This window comes from Schistocerca serialis, chromosome 1 (assembly GCF_023864345.2).
Source record: "Schistocerca serialis cubense isolate TAMUIC-IGC-003099 chromosome 1, iqSchSeri2.2, whole genome shotgun sequence".
Lineage (NCBI taxonomy): Eukaryota > Metazoa > Arthropoda > Insecta > Orthoptera > Acrididae > Schistocerca > Schistocerca serialis.
Window position 1 is genome coordinate 523,770,790 of NC_064638.1, and position 27,824 is coordinate 523,798,613.

The 27,824-nt window shown below is 40.2% G+C and overlaps 1 protein-coding gene across 1 annotated transcript in view; it reads left to right on the top strand.

Moving 5' to 3' along the window:
* LOC126474514 (structural maintenance of chromosomes protein 3) overlaps positions 1-27,824 on the top strand; it is a 216,962-nt gene that overhangs the window by 95,601 nt on the left and 93,537 nt on the right. Inside the window, exon 11 of the mRNA XM_050101989.1 lies at positions 14,847-14,952. Coding sequence (XP_049957946.1) covers positions 14,847-14,952 — 106 coding nt within the window. The remainder of the gene's footprint in view (positions 1-14,846; positions 14,953-27,824) is intronic.

The following is a 27,824-nucleotide window of genomic DNA, read 5'->3' on the forward strand; positions in this document are numbered from 1 at the left end:
AGATGGCTACATCAGTACCTCTGCCCATATCAAACCTGAGAACACTGTCTTTTGCAATGGCACTGATATGTAAAACATTCTTGGTTTTTTTTCCCCATGTCAGTTCAGGATAAAATCTTGAGCTTTCAACAATAGCCTCCATCATAATCATCAGGAGCATCACATCAAAAACTACCAGATAATTATGGAGAAAGGATGTGGGATCGCTGATCACAAAAGTTTCTGTGGAAGACACTTTGAAAATGCTGGTGGACCTTTTTCTTCCTGAAACCATAAAGTTGTTCTGGCATATGATGACGACCACTTACATCTTGTGTGGTAGCAAATTTTATGAAATGACGGACGGTATGGCAATGGGCTCTCCGTTGTCTCCATCATTGGCTAACATTTTTACGGAGAATTTTGAGGGATGTGCATTAAATTCAGCCCCCTCCATTCATCCTTATTTTATCATTATCTTGACGATACATTTATGGTCTGGCCATGTGGTACAGAAGCTCTCAAACAATTAATGGATCATATGGGCATCATACATCCAAACATATGATTCACTGTCGAGATGGAGAAGGAAAGAAGGAAGGAAGGTTGCCATTCCTAGACATTTTAGTACAACAGGTGGATGGGTGTCTCAGCCACTCTGTGTACTGCAAGCTAACGCATACCGATTTATATCTTAATGCACAGAGTTTTCATCATCCTGTTCAGAAGAGAACTGTTTGGAACATGTTGGTATATAGAGCAAAACCTGTTTCTGACGAGGACCTCTTAAGTCCAAAGTGAATCATCTGAAGTATGTGTTCCGAAAAAAATGGCTATAGTGCACACGATATAAAGGCAGCATTTTCCAAGAAAAGGAAAAATGAATATACTCACACTCACAGGATGTGCCCCGTTTGCGGTTTTTCCTCTTTGTGGCGCTGTATCCAGTGAAATAAGAAGAGTCCTGGGTAGACGGGTTTTAAGACCGATTTTTCGTCCTCCTAAGAAAATTAAGGAGATGATGCGCACTATTAAGGACAGTCTCAGCCTCTCAGTGTCTCTGGAATTTATAATATCCCCTGTGAATGTGGAAGCAATTACATAGGTCAGACCATTCGTAATGTTTCCAACCACTGTGCAGAACACTAACAGCATATTAAAAATAGAGAACTAGAGAAACCGGCAATTGCAGAGCACAGCCTCACTAACAAACATGAAGTGCTGTTTAATGAAACAACAAGTTTGCCCCATACCTCCACATATTGGGAGTCTGTTATTAAGAAGGCTTGCGGTGCCCCGTTGTATCTTCTCTAAAACATAGAGTCGCGCTCCTTGGACTATCAGTGTGAACTTACTTGAATGCCGGATACAGGCTCAGCTTTCCCGCAGCTTTGGCATCTTCTGCTTGCATCAAACTCTTCTCTGAAGATTCTATATTTTGAAGAAGGTGAAAATTCAACTACTATTCCAAAATCCTATTTTCTAGTACAAATAAAGACTCACAAAATTCAGTTGCTGATAATATATCCTATATTCAAAATTCAATACACCATTTCATTGCCACAAATAAACAGTAAGCCCACACTTTCTAACAGCATTCACACACGACTGAATTCAACCAAATTAAATAACATTTTTTCTCAACGATACAGTACTAATATACATGTCCGTCTGCTCGAGACCAAGTCACTATTAATAATATTCGTTATTTTATTCCGTTGTCTTTCCACAACACACAACAATCACCAATGTTTTTCGTGCATGAAATTCGTCCACGGAATTCTGGGCCGGAAGTTTTTCTTTTCTCTTTGCTGCAGCCGAGCGCATCACTTGTTGGCCCGGTTTTGCTCTTCTTTCTCAGTTAGCCTGCACAAATAACGTTCTGCGGCAGTGTGTATCTGTTTATGTTACAACCCACTACGAAATAACGTGTGTTCGAAGCGGCTGGAACACAAGTGACTCCAGACTTTCTTAAAATTCTGGGGGCACTACATATCCCTCCCCTTAGCTCGAACTCTCGTTATTTTAGATACAACATATAATATCTTTTGCACTTATTATTCACACAAAACCTTTAGCACAGAAATAAAAAATACATTTGTCTCATTGCTATCGTTCCCTCAGATGGTCAGTCATTTTACCAATAGACTTAGTAGTACAAGCAATTTAAGATACAACAAATCTTGACCAGTTAATCAAATATAAGACTTCCTTCAAGGCTGTTTTAGGATCGTGCAAAATAAATCCCTCCCCTTAGCCAGTCACAAATTTCAGGTGTTGTTCTCATCAAATAACTCTTTCCTTCTTTATTTTATGGTTGCAACAGTAACCACCTGTTCTTTCAGAATGCATCGTCTCTAGATAAGGAAAAAAAGAATTCAACATTACCAGGGGAAACTTTTCCACAATAAATTAGAATTACGATACTTCCCATTTCCTGCAAGTACAGTATCTATCAATGACATAAGGTATGATCCTATGAACATAATTTTCTTCCTGACATACAGGTAGGTATGCCCCTTCCACTTACTTAAAACCATGGTACAGGTCAATCCCCTTCTGGAGCCCCTGCCCGCACAGTATAGGTCAGCCTCCTCTGGGTCTGCCTACCTGTCACTTTATCTCATTTCAACAATATCAGGTGCGCCCTCATTATCCTCTCTCAACAGTGTTCATAGTCACTCCTCTGGCATATACCTCTTCATACAATTCTCTTTAAAATTACCTGGTCAAATATACATGTCCTCTTTGATTCCTTTTTCTTACAGATCGTTTCCATAGCTTTAACACTTAATTATCCTCCACCAATTTTTTATTACTCTATTGTTTCTTATGACCTGATGTTATGGGGAAATTGCGAGAAGGAGGTGCAAGAGCAGTTAGATGTATGGGAGGCAACGGCAGCACAATATGGAATGCATTTCTCTGCAAAGAAAAGTGAAATAATTGTCACAACAAGGAAGAAGAATAGGCCAAATGTGGATATAACTTGTGGAGGGGTAAAACTACAAGTGGTAGAGAACTTCAAGTACCTGGGAAGCATGATTGAAAGTAAGGGGGGAAACGCAATGGAAATAAATGAAAGGTGCAGAAAAGCAGGGCAGTTCTTCAAATGCATTAGGGGGCTTATTTGGAGCAAGGAGGTGCCACAGAAATCCAAGGGAATTATATACCGAACTTACTTTGTCCCCATATTGGCATACGGAAGTGAGACATGGGTAATGCATAAAAGCGACAAAAGTAGAATACAAGCTAGTGAAATGAAGTTCCAGAGGAGCAGGTTGAGTGTAACAAGACGAGACAGATTGCGAAATGTGTATGTGAGGGAAAGACTAAAGGAGGAACCAGTACAGGACAGGATAGAAAAATCAAGACTGCAGTGGTATGGACACATGAAGAGAATGGATGAGGGAAGAATTCCAAAGAGGATGTTTGATCTGCAACTGGAGGGGAAGAGGCCCAGGGGAAGACCAAGAGATAGATGGGTGAAGGGAGTGAAGGAATGTGTAGCGAGAAGAGGAGAGAACTGGACGAAGGTGGAAGAGGGGGAATGGTGGAAAGACAGAACACGATGGAGAGGCTTGTGTTCCCGACAGACCCAGCCAGTGGCTGGAAACTGTCCAAGATGATGATGATTGTTTCTTATCAGGCTATTCGGGATGCACAATCCTATTCTTATCCTCAAAACTTACGAACTCCATCTGTTGATACAGGTTCTGGTAGTGTTTCTCTTCTCTGGCTAAACTTTTATCTTCAGTCACACTTGTTTGCGAGGGCTGTATGAAGGGTGTGGTGTTTGTGTAGTGTTGGTCGTGTCTATGCCTACACTACCCACCCCTTATACACAATTGAGGACAAACCCTCCCCCATCACATCATACTTTACAAAAGGTACAAAACATTTTATAAAAATTTAAACATCATGTAACACTGAATTATGCCGTTTCCCTCAACACTGGTGTTTATAATGTTCTATCTAGAAGAACAGAGACTACGAGATAACACTCTCGGGAACACACTCCCCGGGTTTTACCCTTGCATCAGGTACTATGTTTTCGGATCCTTTAACATATTGTATTTTGATATTGTATTCTTGTAGAAACAAAATCCACGTCATTAGTCGGCTATGTAACAGTCTGCTAGTCATCAGGAACGATAAAGCTTGGTGGTCGGTATATATGTAGATTTCCAAACCCCATATTATTGTATACTCCATACTATTGCTAGCAATTCCTTTTCAGTAGCGGTGTAATTTAGTTCGTGCTTATTTAGGCTCCTACTAATGAATGCTATAGATTAGTGATCATAGTTCTCTACTCCCCATTCACCTTGAAATAATTCTGCTGCAATTCCATAATCTGAGGCATCAGTGCCTATCTTAAAAGGTTCATTCATTACTGGATGTCATAAGATTGGAGCATCTACTAGAGCTTGCTTTAGTTTGTCAAATGCTTCTTGGGTCCCTTGGTCCCAATTCCATGCTGTACCTTTTCATAATAATCTTAATAGTCTAGGGTCGTTCATTTCTTGGCCTTGCACATAACGTCGATAGTAACCTGCCATTCCCAGAAACCCTTTTACTTGTTTAATGTTTCGAGGAGATGGACAGTTTTTAATAGCTTCAGTTCTCTCGGGGTCAGGCTTAATGCCTGTTATTCCTATAATACGTCCTAAGAACTTCAACACTTGTCTCGCAAAGTGCGATTTACTCAACTTTAAAGTGATACCCTTTTCCTTAAATCATTTCAAAGTTTTGTCCAATATCCTACAATGTTCTTCCCAAGTAGGCGAAATAATCAAAATGTCATCTATATAAACAACTAGTTCCCTTAATAACTCTCGTCCAGTCGCATTATCCAGAGCTCTGATGATATTTAATGCAAAAGGTAGTACATTGAAATGGTAAGATTTTCCATCAAACAAAAAAGCAGTGTACTTGTCTGAATCTGGATGTAACCAGATTTGCCAGCACCCAGCAGTCAAATCAGCCGAACTGAAATACTTGGCGTTCTTAAACTTAGTGAGTAATTCATCTATATTCATGGGACGATCTCTTTTGGTCTCAATATTCCGATTGAGAGTACGCGCATCTAGCACCAATCTTACTCTACCTGTAGGTTTCCTCACTACTACCAAGGGATTATTATACACTACTACCAAGGGATTATTATAAACACTCGTACTTCTTTCAACAATATTTTGATCACTCATTTTATTAATCTCTTCTCTGACAGCTTCCTTAAGGCTCACAGGTATTGGGTAAGGTTTGCAAAAGAACGGAGTCTCATCCTTAATTTTAAACTTGCACGCGTAATCCCTAATGATACCGGGATTCTCTGAGAATACCGAATCATACTTGGACAAAATTTTTACTAAATCCGTCTGCTGTTCGGCATTTAATACTTCTGATTCACTTACCTTCTTGCAGAAATCGTCTCGTTGATATGATGTAAACATTGATTTTATCTCTGGATACAACTGAGCTGATGCGGTAAGCTGTAATCGCTGGTGTTCAGTTGTTTGTATATACCCAGTTCGGTCAGTTACGAATTTAACGCACTGCCTCTCCTTTAGTTCTCACACATAAATACAGTTTTCGTTAAAATTTAGTACAATATTAAAATTAGTTACCATATTTACTCGAATCTAAGCCGCACTCGAATCTAAGCCGCACCTGAAAAATGAGGCTCGAAATCAAGGAAAAAAAAAATTCCCGAATCTAAGCCCCACCTGAAATTTGAGACTCGAAATTCAAGGGGAGAGAAAAGTTTTAGGCCGCACCTATAAATCGAAACAAAGTTGGTCCATTGTAATATGAGACACAATTTAGGTCGAATGAATGACGGTACAGCTACAGTAATTTGGTTCGAGTCGTAAGCTTAGCAGTTAAGTTTTACCAGGTAGCTCCATCCGTATTTATACGGGTACCCTTCCCTTTTCACTTGCTTCGTCTGGTTTGAATTGATTGCTTATTTTTCTTTGATCTGATAAGTGCCATTCTCTTTGCTTTAGGTGTTACGTCACTCTTAAGCTGAAAATGCATTACTGTACTGTGTCATGCATTGTGTGTCGCATTCTGATAATTTGTGTTTACGACCTGTCGCTGCTTGCGGCATGGCTTGCTTTTGTGCACGCTACCACCGCCTACAATTAAAAAACAAAAGAGAGGAATCGTCTCATTAGCGAAACAATGTCAAGAGACTGTTATTTGTTGTTACTAACACTGCTGCTTTCTTCGATAATGATCAACAAGAACCAAATAATAGACTGCGTATCAGGAGAAAGAAAACTGGCATTCTACGGATCGGAGCGTGGAATGTCAGATCCCTTAATCGGGCAGGTAGGTTAGAAAATTTAAAAAGGGAAATGGATAGGTTGAAGTTAGATATAGTGGGAATTAGTGAAGTTCGGTGGCAGGAGGAACAAGACTTCTGGTCAGGTGACTACAGGGTTATAAACACAAAATCAAATAGGGGTAATGCAGGAGTAGGTTTAATATTGAATAGGAAAATAGGAATGCGGGTAAGCTACTACAAACAGCATAGTGAACGCATTATTGTGGCCAAGATAGATACGAAGCCCACACCTACTACAGTAATACAAGTTTATATGCCAACTAGCTCTGCAGATGACGAAGAAATTGAAGAAATGTATGATGAAATCAAAGAAATTATTCAGATAGTGAAGGGAGACGAAAATTTAATAGTCATGGGTGACTGGAATTCTAGTGTAGGAAAAGGGAGAGAAGGAAACATAGTAGGTGAATATGGATTGGGGGACAGAAATGAAAGAGGAAGCCGCCTGGTAGAATTTTGCACAGAGCACAACATAATCATAACTAACACTTGGTTTAAGAATCATGAAAGAAGGTTGTATACATGGAAGAACCCTGGAGATACTAAAAGGTATCAGATAGATTATATAATGGTAAGACAGAGATTTAGGAACCAGGTTTTAAATTGTAAGACATTTCCAGGGGCAGATGTGGACTCTGACCACAATCTATTGGTTATGACCTGTAGATTAAAACTGAAGAAACTGCAAAAAGGTGGGAATTTAAGGAGATGGGACCTGGATAAACTAAAAGAACCAGAGGTTGTACAGAGATTCAGGGACAGCATAAGGGAACAATTGACAGGAATGGGAGAAAGAAATACAGTAGAAAAAGAATGGGTAGCTTTGAGGGATGAAGTAGTGAAGGCAGCAGAGGATCAAGTAGGTAAAAAGACGAGGGCTAGTAGAAATCCTTGGGTAACAGAAGAAATATTGAATTTAATTGATGAAAGGAGAAAATATAAAAATGCAGTAAGTGAAACAGGCAAAAAGGAATACAAACGTCTCAAAAATGAGATCGACAGGAAGTGCAAAATGGCTAAGCAGAGATGGCTAGAGGACAAATGTAAGGATGTAGAGGCCTATCTCACTAGGGGTAAGATAGATACCGCCTACAGGAAAATTAAAGAGACCTTTGGAGATAAGAGAACGACTTGTATGAATATCAAGAGCTCAGATGGAAACCCAGTTCTAAGCAAAGAAGGGAAAGCAGAAAGGTGGAAGGAGTATATAGAGGGTCTATACAAGGGCAATGTACTTGAGGACAATATTATGGAAATGGAAGAGGATGTAGATGAAGATGAAATGGGAGATATGATACTGCGTGAAGAGTTTGACAGAGCACTGAAAGACCTGAGTCGAAACAAGGCCCCCGGAGTAGACAATATTCCATTGGAACTACTGACGGCTGTGGGAGAGCCAGTCCTGACAAAACTCTACCATCTGGTGAGCAAGATGTATGAAACAGGCGAAATACCCTCAGACTTCAAGAAGAATATAATAATTCCAATCCCAAAGAAAGCAGGTGTTGACAGATGTGAAAATTACCGAACTATCAGCTTAATAAGTCACAGCTGCAAAATACTAACACGAATTCTTTACAGACGAATGGAAAAACTAGTAGAAGCCAACCTCGGGGAAGATCAGTTTGGATTCTGTAGAAACACTGGAACACGTGAGGCAATACTGACCTTACGACGTATCTTAGAAGAAAGATTATGGAAAGGCAAACCTACGTTTCTAGCATTTGTAGACTTAGAGAAAGCTTTTGACAATGTTGACTGGAATACTCTCTTTCAAATTCTAAAGGTGGCAGGGGTAAAATACAGGGAGCGAAAGGCTATTTACAATTTGTACAGAAACCAGATGGCAGTTATAAGAGTCGAGGGACATGAAAGGGAAGCAGTGGTTGGGAAGGGAGTAAGACAGGGTTGTAGCCTGTCCCCGATGTTGTTCAATCTGTATATTGAGCAAGCAGTAAAGGAAACAAAAGAAAAATTCGGAGTAGATATTAAAATTCATGGAGAAGAAATAAAAACTTTGAGGTTCGCCGATGACATTGTAATTCTGTCAGAGACAGTAAAGGACTTGGAAGAGCAGTTGAATGGAATGGACAGTGTCTTGAAAGGAGGATATAAGATGAACATCAACAAAAGCAAAACAAGGATAATGGAATGTAGTCTAATTAAGTCGGGTGATGCTGAGGGAATTAGATTAGGAAATGAGGCACTTAAAGTAGTAAAGGAGTTTTGCTATTTGGGGAGCAAAATAACTGATGATGGTCGAAGTAGAGAGCATATAAAATGTAGGCTGGCAATGGCAAGGAAAGCGTTTCTGAAGAAGAGAAATTTGTTAACATCCAGTATTGATTTAAGTGTCAGGAAGTCATTTCTGAAAGTATTCGTATGGAGTGTAGCCATGTATGGAAGTGAAACATGGACGATAAATAGTTTGGACAAGAAGAGAATAGAAGCTTTCGAAATGTGGTGCTACAGAAGAATGCTGAAGATTAGATGGGTAGATCACATAACTAATGAGGAAGTATTGAATAGGATTGGGGAGAAGAGAAGTTTGTGGCACAACTTGACCAGAAGAAGGGATCGGTTGGTAGGACATGTTCTGAGGCATCAAGGGATCACCAATTTAGTATTGGAGGGCAGCGTGATGGGTAAAAATCGTAGAGGGAGACCAAGAGATGAATACACTAAGCAGATTCAGAAGGATGTAGGTTGCAGTAGATACTGGGAGATGAAAAAGCTTGCACAGGATAGAGTAGCATGGAGAGCTGCATCAAACCAGTCTCAGGACTGAAGACCACAACAACAACAACAATGATAGAAGATGTTCTGAACGAGAGTTTAGCGAAAATTTTTCTCCGTTTGAAAATCTTTAGTACATTACATTCTGCACAGAAATTAGAGTCATCTTAGATTTAAAAATCTAGTCAATTGCCGTGCTTCATTTCTGACTGTACCACTATTAGGCATAAGAATAATACAAATATAAACATGACATGATATGTATATTCTTCTGCTTTTGTGTTGTCTCACGCAAGTTTCGTAGTTTATTAGGCAGACAGGATTTAAATGAGATAGCAGCAAACACGAAACAATACATGGCAAAATGTTTATATTCGTATTATTCTTCTGGTGAAGAGAATACTGCATGCGATTCACAATTCATAAAAATTCCTTTTAGAAACCATCTCTTCTCACAGGTAGGAAAAAATTCAGGACGTAGAGTTGGCCATATTGACAAACATCCCAACAGTCTTGCCAGTCTGATTTTCGTAGTACATTGAAATGCTGCTACATTCGAAGATGAACAATATGGAATTTGTATTTACTTTGTTGGATAATGTATGAAAATGTGGTGGTCGAAACTCGGGACGGAGAAAAAAGCTCGTCTTCCACCCTTTTTTATAATTTATTTACTGACGCAGAGGTTTTGGCGTCGGTATTTATCTTTGTGCCTGCAAAGCAAGCCTGTGTAGCGCTACATATATCGACGGTAGAACTTAGTTGTGGCGGCACCTACCAACAGTTTTCAGAACTTCCGCTTACTTTGCACTCGATTCTAAGCCGCAGGGGGTTTTTTGGATTACAAAAACCGGAAAAAAAAGTGCGGCTTAGATTCGAGTTAATACGGTAACCAGTCTATGCCAAACGATTCCTTTTTTATTGATGTTTTCTACCACTAATAAAGGTTGTCGAAAATTTAGATTACCTATTTGGCAGTTGGCTAAGGTTTCGTACTTAACAACCTTGCTTTTCTTTCCTGTTATTCCGACGATATATACTCCTGTTACAGGTAATACAGGAAATTATTCTTAATTTTAACGTATCAAAATATTCTTTAGAAATTAGAGACACTTTGCTACCAGAATCGATAAACATTTCTGCTTTGTTTTTCTCTATTTCTCTTTCTATTATAGGGCGCGGTGTTGTAGCTATTTCGTTCGTTTCCTCCTGCAGCAGCCACTCTTTTGTAGGTACTTTGTGCGTAAAGGAAACCTGTAAACTCCTGTTTAGGCCTTTCGATGAATTTTGACGATCTGGCCCCGTCCCTGGGTCCAGATCACTCCACATTTTCCTCATGGGTAGCAACCACGGGCCTATTTCGAAAGGTCGGTACAGCGTTACCCACTGTTCCACAGCTGTTGCTGGGCACAAATTCCTGCGTGGTTACTGAACCAAGGTTAGACGAGAATTGTGCTCTCAAGCCACCCCCTCTATTACCATTTCTCACCGGTTGGTGAACTCGGGCAAGGTTAGTTTCATATCGTTTTGATTGATGATGATGATTGTTATTATTATTATTATTATTATTCATGTTACCCCTCATAAAATTCTGATTTTCTTGTGCATGTAAGTTCTCATTTCTATCCTTATTAATGGCATCTAATGTGTCTACAAAAGATAGCAGCTCCTCTACTGTCTTCCACCCACTACATAAGATATCTTTCCGTGCATAAGTAGGTAAACGTCTTATTAAAATTCTTACTAAACCTTCCTCCTCCATTGGTTTGTCTAAATACTTGGCCCTCATCAAGTGCCAGTCGAAATACTTATGCATTGAACCCCAGGCATTGCTGTAGTATTTCGGGCCCCATAAATCTGAAATTAACTTCTCTTGTGCACTGGAAGACCAATATTTTTCTTTAAATTTTCTTTGAAAGTCTTCCCAGGACATGAAGTTCTCTTTGTTTACTGTGCCCCATTCTGAAGCTTCACCCTCCAAATAACCTATCGCAAATTCTATTTTCTTAGCCTCTCCCCAACCTTTAGGCATGGCCTGATTAAATCGTTTTAGGAAATGGGTGAGGTGTACCTCCCCGTCTATTTTAAACCTAGGGAACTGTCGGGAAAAGCCGGAATTCGATCCCCATTGCAAATTGTTAATTATTTCTTTATTTAGAACAAGATTTTGAGACACTGTACTCTTTTTTAAATTTCTCCTGAATAATTTTGAATTCCCTTCTTAGGTTATCTAAGTCTTTTTTAGTACGACCTAATTCAGAGGTCATTATAGGCAAAGGAATGTCAACGCTTAATTTTTCTTCCTCTTTTCGTTCTGTTAGCTCATCCACCTGTTCCTTTATACCGGTTAGATTGATCAACTCCGTTGTAGTTAACTTTTCTTTTAGATTTTGTTCTACAGTTTCTAAACGTGAGCTAACTCCTGAAATTTGCGCCTGAACAAATGGGAGCAATTTATCTTGTTTATGTACATTTGTTTTAATGTTACTTAATTCCTGTTTAACCACATCATATGTGACCTTACAGACATCTTTCAAGGAATCAAAATTTTCGTTGACTCTAGTTCCTAGACTACTACATTTACAGTTGACATCATACTCTAATTTCCGGGCTATTTCCCGTAAATTTTTCTCCTGTCTCTCCTCTAAACCTTTAAACAAAATATTTACTCTTTCACTTAGAGAGTCAGACAATTGTTTCTTCAAGTCTAACTTGAGTTGTTGCATTTGAGCGTTCTGTAAATCTAGTTTAGACTTTAATTCTGAGTTCTGTAAATCTAGTTTAGAATTTAATTCTGCCTTCAGTTCGTCTTGTCTTGTGTTCTGTGACTCAAACTGAGTTTTGATAAACTTCATTAATTCACCCAAATCAGGTCCTGGGTTTCCTATCCCCATAGCCCCAACATGCTCTTGTGATTGTTGATTATCCCCTTCCATCTTATTCTTCTTATCCGTAAGTGGAGTCAACATTCACAGTACCCCCTACTCACAAGTCTTACACTGCACAATTGAACTAAAGTCAAAGTTCGCTCACCCGGTGTGACTTGACGATCTGCTACCGGCGGTGTTGGTGTTGGTGTAGACGGCGGCATTGGTGTTGTATACGGCCGCGTCAGCGTTGTACACGGCGGCGGTGGCGTTCTGTGGCTTTCGTTCTACTCGATTTCCTTGCTTCTATCACCATTAACCAACAGGACAACTTTTGATAAATATTCCAGTCTTGTTCACTGTTACTCGTTGCTATGGCAACACTCGTCAATCTTTTCAACTTGATTTCGTTAATCTTCCACCTTCTTCACAGGTCCTTTCTTTATTGGTCGCCACGTTATGAGGTGCCCTGTTGTATCTTCTCTAAAACTTAGAGCCACACTCATTGGACTATCAGTGTGAACTTACTTGAATGCTGGAACAGGCTCAGCTTACCCGCAGCTCCTGTGTCTTCTGCTTGCATCAAACTCTTCTCCGAAGATTCTATATTTTGAAGAAGGTGAAAATTCATCTACTATTCCAAAATCCTATTATCTAGTCCAAATAAAGACTCTCAAAATTCAGTTGCTGTTAACATATTGTATATTCAAAATTTAATGCACCATTTCACTGCCACTTTAAACAGTAAGCCCACTTTTTCTGAGGGCATTCGCACACGACTGAATTCAACCAAATTTAATAACATTTTTTCTCAATGATACAATACTAATATACATGTCCATCTGCTCGAGACCAAGTCACTATTAATAATAATCTTTTTTTTTTTTCTTCTGTTGTCTCTCCACAACACACAACAATCACCAATTTTTTTCGTGCATGAAATTCATCTGCGGAATTCTGGGCCGGAAGTTTTTCTTTTCTCTTTGCTGCAACTGAGCGCATCACTTGTTGGCCCGGTTTTGCTCTTCTTTCTCGGTTAGCCTGCACAAATAACATTCTGCGGTAGTGTGTATCTGTTTACGCTACAACCCACTACGAAATAACGTGTGTTTGAAGCGGCTGGGAACAAGTGACTCCAGACTTTCGTAAAATTCTGGGGTCACTACAGGCTGTCGAAATAAGAATGAGCGAAAAGAACTTTAACTGTGATAGCAGATATTATCTAAGCAGTGCATGGAAATTAGTGCTTGGTGCAGAGAAGCAGCAGAGACATTCCTTGCAGTGTTTACATTCCCACGGAAGCAGTGGTGACACCAGGGCAGACATTGACACCGTCTGCAACAGTAGTATGTAATCGCCTATTAAACACAAGCTGACCAATCAGAAGCCATCCACAGGCTATATAAGGCCACCACAGCAGCAGTAAAGACAGTCAGTTGCTACTGACAAAGACGATGGAGGCTATCTTCGAAAGCATGAGATTTTATCCTGAATTGATGCATCAAGAACCGAGAATGTTTTACTCATATCAAACATACCAACCACCAGCAGTACCTCCACCTTGACAAATGCCACCTATTCCACAATGAGAAGTCCCTTCTATACAGCCTAACCACCCATGGCTGTCGCATCTGCTGCAACTTGCAGTCCAACTCAAAATACACTGAGGGTCTTGCTGAGGCCTTTACAGACTGTAATTACCCCTCCAAGCTTGCACAAAAACAGATCTCCCATGCCTTATCTTTCCAGTCACCCACCACCTCCCAAAGTCCCACTGTCTGGCCACAGAGGAGCATTCTGCTCGTGACTCAGTACCACGGAGAACTGGAGCAACTGAATTACACTCCCCGCCAGAGTTTCGACTACCTTTCATCGTGCCCTTAAATTAGAAATGTTCTTCCCCCCACCCCCCACAGTGGTATTCCGCCACCCACCAAACCTACACAATAATCTTGTCCATCCCTACACAACCCTTGCTCCCAACCCCTTGCCTCATGGCTCATATCCCTGTAATAGACCTAGATGCAAGACCTGCCACATACATCCTCCAACCACCCCCTACTCCAGTCCAATCACAAACATTACTTATCTCATGAGAGGCAGGGATACCCGTGAAACCAGTCATGTGATCAACACGCTAAGCTGCAACCACTGTGCTTCATTCTACATGGGCGTGACAACCAACAAGCCGTCTGTCTGCATGAATGGCCCCTGACAAACTGTGACCAAGAAACAAGTGGACCACCCTGTTACTGAGTACACTGCCCAACACGGCATTCATCAGTTCACTGACTGCTTCACAGCCTATGCCATCTGGATTCACCCCACCACCAGCAGCTTTTCTGAACCGTTCCGAAACCCACCTGGTCTCGGCCATCATTAGTTATCGTCCTTACCCATCTAACCTCACCCCTGTTCCCATTCCAACACTACACAGCCCTCTATTCCACAACACACCCAGTCTTTTTAATTCTCTCCTTTCCCACTAACCTCCCCACCCCCACCCCCGACCTCTGTCTAACCTCCTAGCTGCACCTGGCTGCCTTACCTTCTCTCCACCTCATCCCTGCATGCTCCCACAGCAGCACTTTACCATCCTCCACCTTTACCCCTCATCCCTCCCCCTCCCTACCCAGCCTCTTCCTGCACTGTTTTTCGTAGTACTGCTTCAGCTGCCATAGACTGTGTAGTACTGCTTCAGCTGCCATAGACTGTGGTAGTGTGTGTGTGTGTGTGTGTGTGCTTATTGTGTGACAGTCTTTTTTTTTTGTGCCTATCTGTGACTCGGCATCTCTGCTGTATGGTGAGTAGCAACTATCCTTTTATAATGGTGTTGCGTATTAATTTGGTATTTAAAATGTGGTGTGACATCAATGTTTTGTTTGAACAGAGCTAATAATGGTTTTCAGGTCACTTAACAAGCAAATAAAGGACAAACAGGATCATGCCACCAAACTAGAAGAAGATATAAAGAAAGACATTGAGAAGAAAGCCTTGTTACTGAGGAAGATTGAGGTATTGATATGTATATACTTTATTTTTTTATCCTGAAAAGTAACTAGATTTAAAATTGAGCTAACAGAATATTGAGTAACAAATACTAACAAAGAGATAGAGGGGCTGGCCAGTACTTACCTCAGCTCAGTACAGCCGATAGATACACAAAAAACACAACCGAAAATTTACGTTCCTAGCTTTCGGAACAAATGTTCCTTCATCAGGGAGGAGATAGGGGAGAGAAAGGGAAGAAGGGAAAGTGGATTCAGTTACTCACAACCCAGGTTATGAAGCAACAGGGAAAGGAAAACAGGGAGGGTAGCAAGGATGGAGGCATGGTTGTCCGAGGGAAGCCAAAGATATTCTTCCCTCTGACAACCATGCCTCCATCCTTGCTACCCTCCCTGTTTTCCTTTTTCCTCTTGCTTCATAACCTGGGTTGTGAGTAACTGAATCCACTTTCCCTTCTTCCCTTTCTTTCCCCTATCTCCTCCCTGATGAAGGAACATTTGTTCCGAAAGCTGGGAACGTAAATTTTCGGTTGTGTTTTTTGTTTATCTATCGGCTGTACTGAGCTGAGGTAAGTACTGGCCAGCCCCTCTATCTCTTTGTTAGTATTTGTTTCACATCTTTATATGAGATTTTCCATTAATCATTTAGAATATTGATTAATTAATTTTCATTGGAATTTGCTTAGTTATCCATAGTTCTTAGTGAAAATTATTCTGAGTGAAAATACAGGTCACTTTAAAATAAGATTGTGATTACTATTTTTTAATTCTGTTACAATGTTAGCAGGTTTGTGTTGCTATTTATGGCATTAATGAATTTTTAACACATAAGCAAGCAACTAATATATTGTTCTTGAAAATAAACAGTGGGAAAATGATAATTTTTGCTAGTAATCCGTGAAGTGTCATGCTCTGGTAAAGACTGATCCATTTTAACAAATACTTGTGTTTCTGTAGTTCATTATTGTAAGTTATTGATAGTTTTTGACTTATTTACCATTAAGAGGTTATTTGTCATTTAATAAATAAATTAAGAAACAGCATATGGACTCATACAAAAACTGACTATTGTCTGAGTAGAATTATTGACTGTCTAACTTGCTCTCATATGTGCTTTGAAGTGAAGTGATGTAGTTATTAATGTAGACTAGACTCATTGTAAAAAGAAAACTTCAAATCTTAATGGTGTCATCTAAATTTTGGAATGCTTGTTTGGACACAGTCACTTCCTTCTATTTTCCATCTGAGATATTTCTTTGTACCTGATTGTCTCAATATTTATGAGATGTTACAACTGTGATCTCCATTCCAAATTTTATTATGAAGAAAATTCGTAAGCACAACAGTACTATTTCAAAGAAACCAGAGTCGGCATTCAATACGTAATGACTGTATGAGGCTTGTTGGAGTTCTCAGGACCCAAAATTTCTTCCAGACTTGTTAATTACTTCCGGAAGCTAAAAATTTTGCTTAAAAAGGTTACCTGTCTCCATGTCCTCCACAAACAGATCGTTAAGGAGCCATTTTGCCAGACTGAAAAATAGGAACTGCTGAATGTCTGGTTGCAGTACCAGTACCTCATACAATACAAGCAGACTTCAAAAAGTAAGTTAATGTTGTTATGGTAGGCCAAGTAACTGTAATTGAATGCTGCACTACACTGCAACGTGACACAGATACATGACAGTTGAAAATTCCTGGCAGATTAAAACTGTGTGCCAGACCGAGACTCGAACTTGGGAGCTTTGCCTTTCGCGGGCAAGTGCTCTACCATCTGAGATACCCAAGCACGACTCACACAACGTCCTCACACTTTTACATCTGCCAGTACCTTGTCTCCTACCTTCCAAACTTCACAGAAGCTCTCCTGTGAACCTTGCAGAACTAGCACACCTGGAAGAAAGGATATTGCAGAGACATGGCTTAGCCACAGCTTGTGGGATGTTTCCAGAATGAGATTTTCATTCTGCAGTGGAGAGTGCACTGTTATGAAACTTCCTTCCAGATTAAAACTGTGTGCCAGACTGAGATTCAAACTTGGGACTTTTGCCTTTTGCAGGCAAGTGCTCATTCTGGATACATGACGATTGTTTTTCAATATACTCACCTATTCTCTGGAAGCAATGGTCAGAACGTTCTACCGATCATTCAATTCCTCGATGATAACAGCCCACCTTTTGGTCACTGTGCCATTCGAAGACTACTATGTGAATGGCTTCACTGTTGGAAAATCCCCTCTCCCCACTTAATACACTCTTTCAGCTTGTTGAAAAGATGAAAATCACATGGTGCAAGATCTGGACTTCTTTATCAGCTTCACCCATGTCTGGTACAGCCTTGCGCAAATCGTCAGCATCATTTCACCACGGCTGGACCAGCATTCTATTTACCACCAGAATTTCATAGGGTGTCTGTGTGACATTGTGTCCACAAGAATCATACTGTCCCACACACTCAACTTTGAAGTAGATTTCCAGTTGCCACTCCATTTCAGATGCACATTGTGGTACACCTGTTATCCATACTGCAGCAGAAATGTGGAATCCCAAAACATGTACTCGCTTCTAACAATGTGTCACTCTAATGGCTAAAGTTTTTAGTGTGGGACTACATGTGTCCCTGTGTATTTAGTTCTCCAAGGAAGGTCTAATTGTTATTTGTGTTACATAGGAGTTAGGGATGATCTCTACATCTGTATCCATACTCTGCAAATCAGTGTGAAGTGCATGGCAAAGGGTATGTCCCATTGTACCACTTAGTATGGTTTCTTCCGATTCCATTCGTGTATGAGTGTGGGAAGAATGAATTTTTGAATGCTTCTATGTGTGTGTGCTGTAATTATTGTTATCCCTTTGTAAGGGGTTATATATTTGTAGAATCATAATTTAAAGCCAGGTCAAGAAAATTTGCTGTCTCGGGATAACATCTGTCTTCAAAATTCTTATCAGTTCAGTTTCTTCAGCATCTCTGTAAATCCCACAGGTTAAACAAACCTGTGACCGTTCTTGCTGCCCTTCTCAGTATACTGTCAATATCCCGTGTTAGCCCTATTTGGTACAGATCTCACACATGTGAGCAATATTCTAGAATGGGTCACAAAAGTTATTTTTAAGCATTCTGCTTTATAGACGGATTGCACTTCCCCAGTATTCTACCAATAAAGCAAAGTCTGACACCTGCTTTACCCACAACTCATTTCATATCCCTACAAGGTGCTACACCCATATATTGTACGAGTTGACCAATCCAACTGTGACATTGACATTTTAGTCATGGGATCCTACATTTTTTCATTTTGTGTAGTGCACACAGTTTTCAATTTCTGAACATTAAAATCAAGTTCCTGATGTTTGCACCAGTTTCAACTCTTACCTAGATCTGACTGAATATTTATGCAGCCTCTTTCAGACAATACTTCATTACAGATAACTGTGCCATCTGCAAACAGTCTGAGGTTACTGTTGATATTGTCTACAAGGTCATCAATATACAACATCAACAACAAGGGTCCCGACACATTTCCCTGAAGCACACCCAAAGTTACTTCTACATTTGACATTGGCTCTCCACCCAAAATAACATGCTGAGTGCTATCAAAAAGTCCTCATCCTGTCACAAATCTGCCTAAATGCCTTGATCCTAAGCTTTCAGTATATCAAGTAAGAAAAGTACGAGTTGAATTTCGCATGGCTGGTGTTTTCGGAATCCATCCTGATTTACAAGGAGGAGCTCATTCTGTTCAAGATAACTCATTACGTTTGAGTTCATGATGTTCTCAAAGTTTCTACAACAAATGATTGTCAAGGATCACTTCTGTTACCCTTCTTATAGACGTGCGTGACCTGTGCTTTTTCCCAACCACTGGGCACAATTTTCTGTTCAAGGGATCTGTGATAGATTATTGTTGGAATAGGGGCTAACTCAGCTGCAAATTCAGTATAGAATCAAGTAATGATTCCATAGGGCCGTGGAGCTTTGTTCAGTTTTAATGATTTCAGATGTTCTCAACACCACTGTCACCAGTACTGATTTATCTCATTTGTTCAGTGGTATGAGGATTCAGTTGGGTCATATTGTCTTGGTTTTCTGTTATAAAAGAGCATTTGAAAATATTATAAACATCTACCATTTGTAAACTGCAGTTTGCTTGATGCCATTTGTACTCTGAATTTAACTGACTATGAAACTGGTCAAATACTGTACAATAGCTTATATTTCTGCAAGAGCTGCTAAAAGTCTAGACTGGGGCCAGTGGCGTACTTATGTGTTTGTTCCAGCAACATTGTTGACTCTCACCATGAACTTCGATTTAAATTATAGGGAGGGAGAGGGAGGGTGTCAGCTGCTGGATACGTGAGTTTTACAGGTGCCCTAGGGTGATGACGACGACGGCAGTGATTAAAAATAATGATATCACACACAACAGGCTAAACAAAAGAGGCAGTGAAGATAAAAATTAATGCAAGCAATTTTTTTGTTTACTTTATTTCTCCATATATTAGCAAAACTTAAACAACCAATAATGGCCTAAGTTTAGAATAGGCGTTATGGTAACTTTTTAGGCAGATACCTTGTTTTAACAAAAATTTGTAATTTTGGTTAGTCAGAATACGTTAAAAAGGAGCCTCTTAAAAAATAGGATGTCATCTTTTTCTATTTGGCATCGTCTTATACATCTACATAGATACTCTGCAAATCACATTTAAGTGCCTGGCAGAGGGTTCATCGAACCACCTTCACAATTCTCTATTATTCCAATCTCTTACAGTGCGCTGAAAGAATGAACACCTATATCTTTTGGCCGACTACATCACGTGTCCTATGTTCTGAATATCCGCTGTCATCGGCTGGTGAGATCACGTGACGTGAGCTATGACTGGCTTACAAAAGTGCATCGCAATCACGATTTCAGTGCTTCAGAAAGTAACATGTAGTATTTGGTGGAATTCGAATTTATACTTTCGTAATATGAAAATGTGAAGTGTACATGTTGCTGCACATCAGACATCTTCCCAAAATGTGTTTGGTTCCCTGAGTTTCATTTTCTAAAGTGCCGGAAAGTTCTACGCCCGTGTATAAAACCATAACCATTCAAAAGACTGATAAGTTTTACAGTTCCGAGGAAAAGTATACTCTCACTTAACACGGAAATAAATTGCAGCCTTTGGTTAGCCTTCCCCACAACATTTTCTATGTGTTCTTTCCAATTTAAGTTGTTCGTAATTGTAATACCTAGGTATTTAGTTGAATTTACAGCTTTTAGATTCGACTGATTTATCATGTAACCAAAGTTTAACGAGTTCCTTTTAGCACTCATGTGGATGACCACATACTTTAGGGTCAACTGCCACTTTTCGCACCATTCAGATATTTTTTCTAAATCGTTTTGCAGTTTGTTTTGATCTTCTGATGACTTTATTAGTCGATAAACGACAGCATCATCTGCAAACAACCGAAGACGGCTGCTCAGATTATCTCCCAAATCGTTTATATAGATAAGGAACAGCAAAGGCCCTATAACACTACCTTGGGGAATGCCTGAAATCACTTCTGTTTTACTCGATGACTTTCCGTCAATTACTACGAACTGTGACCTCTCTGACAGGAAATCGCAAATCCAGTCACCTAACTGAGACAATATTCCATAAGCAGGCAATTTTACTACGAGCCGCTTGTGTGATACAGTGTCAAAAGCCTTCCAGAAACCCAGGAATACGGGATCGATCTGAAATCCCTTGTCAATAGCACTCAGCACTTCATGTGAATAAATAGCTAGTTGTGTTACACAGGAACGATGTTTTCTAAACCCATGTTGACTGTGTCAGTAGACCATTTCCTTCGAGATATTCATAATGTTCGAATACAATGTGTGTTCTAAAATCCTGCTGCATATCGACGTTAACGATATGGACCTGTAATTTAGTGGATTACTCCTACTACCTTTCTTGAATATTGGTGTGACTGTTGAAACTTTCCAGTCTTTGGGTACGGATCTTTCGTCGAGCGAACGGTTCTATGATTGTTAAGTATGGAGCTATTGCATCAGCATATGCCGAAAGGGACCTAATTGGTATACAGTCTGGACCAGAAGACTTGCTTTTATTAAGTGATTTGATTTGCATCACTACTCTGAGAATATTTACTTCTACATTACTCATGTTGGCAGCTGTTCTCGATTCAAATTCTGGAATATTTGCTTTGTCTTCTTTTGTGAAGGCATTTTGGAAGGCTGTGTTTAGTAAATCTGCTTTGGCAGCACTGTCTTCGATAGTATCTCCATTGTTATCGCGCAGAGAAGGCATTGATTGTTTCTTGCCGCTAACATACTTCACATACGACCAGAATCTCTTTGGATTTTCTGCCAGGTTTTGAGACAAAGTTTCGTTGTGGAAACTGTTATAGGCATCTTGCATTGAACTCTGCGCTAAGTTTTGAGCTTCTGTAAAGGATCACAAATCGTGGGGCTTTTGCGTCTGTTTAAATTTGGCATGTTTGTTTTGTTGTTTCTGAAACAGTGTTCTAACCCGTTTTGTGTACCATGGAGGATCAGCTCCGTCGTTTGTTAGTTTATTTGGTATAAACCTCTCAATTGCTGCCGATACTATTTCTTTGAATTTAAGCCACATCTGGTCTACACTTATATTATTAATTTGGAATGAGGTCGGTAAAAGGATCCAATTATTATTTTATTCCGGTTGCCAACAATGACCTCTGCCCGTACTAACTCATAGGAAGTATCTATTTCAATTTTACAACAAGTTAAACTACTTCTAACAGCAACAAACACGCCACCACCAACCATGTTTAGCCTATGTTTTCGGAGCACCGTTAGGTTCTTCGCAAAAATTTTGGCTGAGCTTATATCCAGTTTTAGCCAGATTTCAGTGCCTATAACGATTTGAGCATCAGTGCTTTCTAGTAGCACTTGGAGCTCTGGTACTTTCTCTACACAGCTATAACAATCTACAACTGTTATACCAATGGTTCCTGTATCTATGTTCTTCCTGTGTTCAGCCTGCACCCTTTGTGACTGAAGCCCATCTTGTGTTTTCCCGAGACCCTCTAATCTAAAAAACTGCCCAGCCCACACTACACAGCCCCTGCTACCCGTGTAGCTGCCTCCTGCGTATAGTGGACACCTGACTTATTCAACTTAACCCGAAACCCAACCACCCTTTGGCGCAAGTCGAGGAATCGGCAGCCTACACGGTCGCAGAACCGTCTGAGCCCCTGATTCAGAGCCTCCACTCGGGTAAATACGGTACATCATGATTGGGGCACCAAACTATTTGTTCTAGATAGCTTTTTCAGATAAGACATTCAGTAATGTCATCGCAGGATGTCTTATCACACCCACCAACAACAAAACTGTTATTTTCCCAGTTGATTGTCGGATGATTAAAGTCTCCATCAATGATTACACTGTGTTTGGGGGAACTTAAGTACAAGTGAACTGAGATTTTCTCTCAGGAGATATGTCTGTTGGGCAATAGAAGGATCCAGTTACCATTTTATGCCCTTCCATGACACTTGAGTCTTGCCCAAACAATATCACTAGCAATTTCAATTCTATCTAGAAGGATTTGAGTTTCTTGTCTACTGCTACAAATACACCACCTCCATTTCCAATTTGCATATCCATTTGATAAACAACTAAATTTTCCTTAGAAATCTCACTGCTATCAATTTCAAGTATTAACCAGCTTTCTGTACTTTTCAATGCTTTTCAGGAGCACTTCAAACTCCAGAACTTTGTTGTGAATGCTTCAGCAGTTAACCACTAGGAATTTAATACTCTCACGTGTGAGAGGCATTTCTTTCAGTCTTACACTCATACTTCTGGATTTCCTACAACTATCATTATCTGGATTGGCTGGAGAGTCACCTAATCTAAAGAACCCTTGTGTGCACCCCACACTCGGTCGGCTACCTGGTTAGCAGCCTCTGATGTGTAGTGCATAGCTGACCCATTTAGGGTCACCCTACAGTTCTCAACCCTGTGGTGCAAGTCCAGGATGTTACAGCCTAGCTTGTTACATAACCTCCGAAGTCTCTAGTCCAGTTCTTCCACTCGACTCAGAACCAAGGGGCCATGATTTATTTTGGTGACAATGCTGCAGATTTTGAGCTTCATTGAAACTCCATGTGCAAGACTGGTCTTCTCAACCTTCTCTTTCAATTGCTGGAATGATCCAAGTAGACCTAGAAGCCCAATGACATGTGACACGTGCTCTAACACACACCACAACCTGCAGCTGGTCGCTCCCTGTTCCCTCAGTGACTGCTGAAATAGCCTTTACAACATGTTGAATAAGGCCACCTGACATACACAGTGGGTGCACATGATGCCCATTCATGTCTCTTGCTGCCATTTCTCTAAGAGGTACCATCGTTCGCCATATGTTTGAACTGCCAACGATTAATAGACCCCTACCCTTTTGCGTTTGCATTGTCTTGACCCCAGACAAAACAGGTTTTCCCGAAACAGGTGAAGTTAGTTCAACAGGCCCAGTTTGTTTCAGTGAAAGACAGCCCCTCAAACTTGTTGATTAGGGGGGTTGGTACAACACCCTGAGTCCTCACTGGTCCCTGTACCCTGTAAAGCACTCCTTGATCTACCAGTGAAATGTTACTTGCAGTCAGGTGGATGAGTAATGGCAAATTCCATACTTTCTGCAGGGGAGACAGAATCCACAGGAGAGGATAGTACTTGGGATACCTTTGGTACCGATATCAATATGTACATGACTCTCGGGAGCACTTCCAACACTCTGATTTCACGGCAGCTGCCAATTATTTGACAGTAGTCATGGCGATTTCCAGCTGCTTACATTGTCAGCTAACTCATCTCGTGTTCGAGAACAGTATTCACAGTAGGGCTGCATTTTGGCTGGTGCAATGTATTACTGGACTGTGAACAGGTAATCTTTAACAAAGCCTGCTGATTACACTGGCCAATGGTGAAAGTGTTTCTTTCTGAAAAATAGTTAATTGTTACGTATTTCCATCTGCTGAATTAAAAAATCATCACAAAAATGATAGATTAGCTCTCGCTTTGGAGATAACGTGACATTTCATTTTTACAGTCAACATTTTCAGTTTGGAGGAAATTTTGTTTTTGGAATTGGCACACCTGTCCAATGGCAAAATGCAAATGCTCTTAAGCTGTTTGTAATTCATAAACATAGGTACTGTTGCTGTGACTGTGAGTTTCATATAGTTTCTGCTGTAATTAAAGCAGAATTTCTGGTTTTAGAGAGCTTTTGTGATGTAAAACTCGTAAAAATCCCACGAAAAAATGTAAATAAGGTGAATAATTTTTGTTACATTTGTGGTGAAATAAGATTTCCCTTGCAGAAATTCAGTCTGATGCCTCTTACTGTCTATCTGCATTATTTTGGTATGAAAGTAGTGGACTGGGATAAGTCTTGGGCTCCACATATATGTCTATGGGTTTTGCTGTGCCTACGGTTTGGTGGAAGCCTACAAACCATGCAGATGACTCCTATTTCTGCTTAACTCCAGCTATAAATGCAGTTTTGTCTATGAAGAAAAGAAGAACAGTTCAGACCTGAATCTTCTACTTGCTAATCGACCCATTCCACATTCAGATAGTTCACCAGTTTCTACTCCACCCAAAAATTGTGTGTTTGAAGTAGAAAATGAAGCCAGTGTGGAGCTAGAAAAAGAAGAAGTACGAAACAAGCCTTCCAAATCCTGTGACCCTGATGAGGGAAAAGATGATACTCTATACAGACTGAGTCAAGCGGAATTGAGTGATCTCATTAGAGACCTTGACCTGTCAGAGGAGAAGGCAGAAATTCTGGGGTTTCAGCTACAGCAATGGAATCTTCTCAAAAGTGATGTCACAGTTTCACAGCACAGGAAATGTCAAATGGAACTGCTTCCCTTTTTGGAGAAGAAAAACAATCTTGTTGTTTGCTGTGACATTAATAGCTTCATGAAATTCTTGAATTTGAAGCATGATCCAATTGAGTGGAGGCTATTCATGGACTCCTCCAAGCTTAGTTTGAAATATGACAGCCCTGATGGACTCAATCAAATATCATGAACACAAATGGAAACTCTGTGGTGATCTAAAAATCATTGCCATACTCTGTGGAATGCAATTGGGATACACAAAACATCGCGACTTCTTATGTATGTGGGACAGTAGGAATATGAAATCTCATTGTATTAGCAGGGTGTATATGCCCTGGGAAACCAGGGAAAAACCTGGGAATTTTTTCACTCTGGAGAAAACTGGGAAACGCCCAGGATTTTTTTAGAATTCCGGGAATCTCTCATTGTTTTACTTATCAGTTACATTTTTGTAATTTTGACTGGTAAGAACTGATAATCTTACAAAGGATTTTACTGTGCCCCACCACTGCAGAACAACAGTGCAGTCATAAAAAATAAACGAGACAAAAAAATCAAAATAAAACTTAAGTTGCAAAGGAAATTCCCCATTTACAACAATGAAACACAGTGCACACACAAGTGTCTGCCAACAGTGAAATGAAATGTGTCAAAGGCTTTGGGATGAAGACTATGCAATTCTTCATAACAAAAAAAATGACCGTGACAACACAACTGTTCACATCAGGTTCATTTGAAGCTAGCGAGCTCATGCACATGCGCTGTTGAGTCGCGTATGAGCAGTACCTTCTACTGCTTCTGGCTACTTAAAGTGTGGCTGCTAGGAGTGTTAGCTGTACCAGCAGCAGCAACAAGCAGCCAGGTGTTATCTGGAAATATTTTTCTGGTGCGCACAAGCTGCCAGATTCACACATGCGCAGAGCAGTTTGAGTTGTAGTGGGGAGGGGGAATAGTGTCCAATTTTAGTGATTTTGCTGTTTACTGTTTATATACAGCTCTCATGTTAAATGAAAACAAAATATAATTCCATGGTCAGGAACTATCAAGTGAATTAAAATAATTCACATAATTACGGAAGGCTAAAATATGTTATTAGTTTCAGTTTTCTGATTTGATTTGATTTCCACATTTTTGACAGTCAAGCATTAATTTTCTTGCAGAACAATGAAGTTATTTTTGTTGATCTGCGAAAGAAATTTGCCTTTTATTAGTCTTTTTCACAGAGGCAGTAAATTTATTTGAAACAAAGTGTTTCATTCCACACCATTGACTGGTTTCAACTATTTGCTGAATTTCAAATGCACATTTTCATCTTCTGGCACATATGGCATTACGCCATAATAAAGAACCTAACATGAGATAATACAGTACCGGTAGTCCAAGAAAATTAGCATTCTCAAAAGCTTAATATCAGGTTGGCATATCCATCTTTGTGAATCTGGACACACTAATGTGTACTTTAAACCACATTATGCATTTTAGTATTATTTACGAAATTCTGCTTGCAGTATCATCTGATGTCCTATTTTGTTTATGACGCAATGCAAGATCTCTTAATGCTGTACAAGACTGTAAATGCTATACACATACGTACATATGGGCTTCCTATGTCATCACCTGTTTCCTGGTGATGTCTGATAATTCTGAAACGAATTCTAACACGTTGCAGGAAAATATTGCGAATGGTGGTTTGAGTAACGTTACTTTCAAAGTAAATTTAATTTGATGCAAGGTGAATTATGTTACGTACAAGAGTGTCCTTTGAATTTCTTACATCATAGAGTGTACGACTCCCATTTAAAGCTTAACACTTTGAAGACAAGACATTTACGTCATTTTACTGACACATTTACGATGTATCTTAAAGTGTAACACACGCAAAAAAGACAAATACTATATATGAAAGCTTAGCTTTTCTTTAAGCTACACTATGTACAGTATTTTAAATCATTAACTTTTCCTGTTTGTGTATTCGACTTCGTAACAGTGATGTTGCTATTGGCTGATTACATCACGTACCCTATGCTCTGAAGATCTGCTGTCATCAGTTGGCGAGATCACATGACATAAGCTATGACTGGCTTACAAAAGCATCGCAATCTCAATTTCACTAACATGCTGTGATTGGTGGAACTCGAGTATATACTTTCATAATACACTACCCGGACATCTGGTTCAAAACTACATACAAGTTCATGGTGCCCTCTGTCGGTAATGCTGGAATTCAATATGGTGTTGGCCCACCCTTAGCTGTGATGACAGCTTCCACTCTCACAGGCTTATGTTCCATCAGATGCTGGAACGTTTCTTGGGGAATGGCAGCCCATTCTTCACGGAGTGCTGCACTGAGGAGAGGTATGGATGGCAGTTGGTGAGGCTTGGCAGGAAGTCAGCGATCCAAAACATCCCAAAGGTGTTCTATAGGATTCAGGCCAGGACTCTGTGCAGGCCAGTCCATTATAGGGATGCTATTGTTATGTAACCACTCAGCCACAGGCTGTGCATTATGAACAGGTGCTCAATCATGTTGAAAGACACAGTTGCCATCCCTGAATTGCTCTTCAACAGTGGGAAGCAAGAAGGTGTTTATGTAGGCTGTGCTGTGATAGTGCCACGCGAAACAATAAGGAAGGGGTGGAAGCTCCCTCCATGAAAAACACGATCACACCATAAAACCACCGCCTCCGAATTTTACTGTTGGCACTACACACGCTGGCAGATGACGTTCACCGGGCATTCGCTGTACTCACACCCTGCCATTGTATCGCCACATTGTGTACCGTGATTTGTCACTCCGCACATTTCCCACTGTTCAATCATTTAGACTCCTTACACCAAGTGAGGCATCATTTGGCATTTACTGGCATGATGTGTGGCTTATGAACAGCCACTCGACCGTGAAATCCAAGTTTTCTCACCTCCCGCCTAACTGTCGTAGTACTTGGAGTGGATCCTGTTGCAGTTTGGAATTCCAGTGTGATGGTCTGGATAAATGTC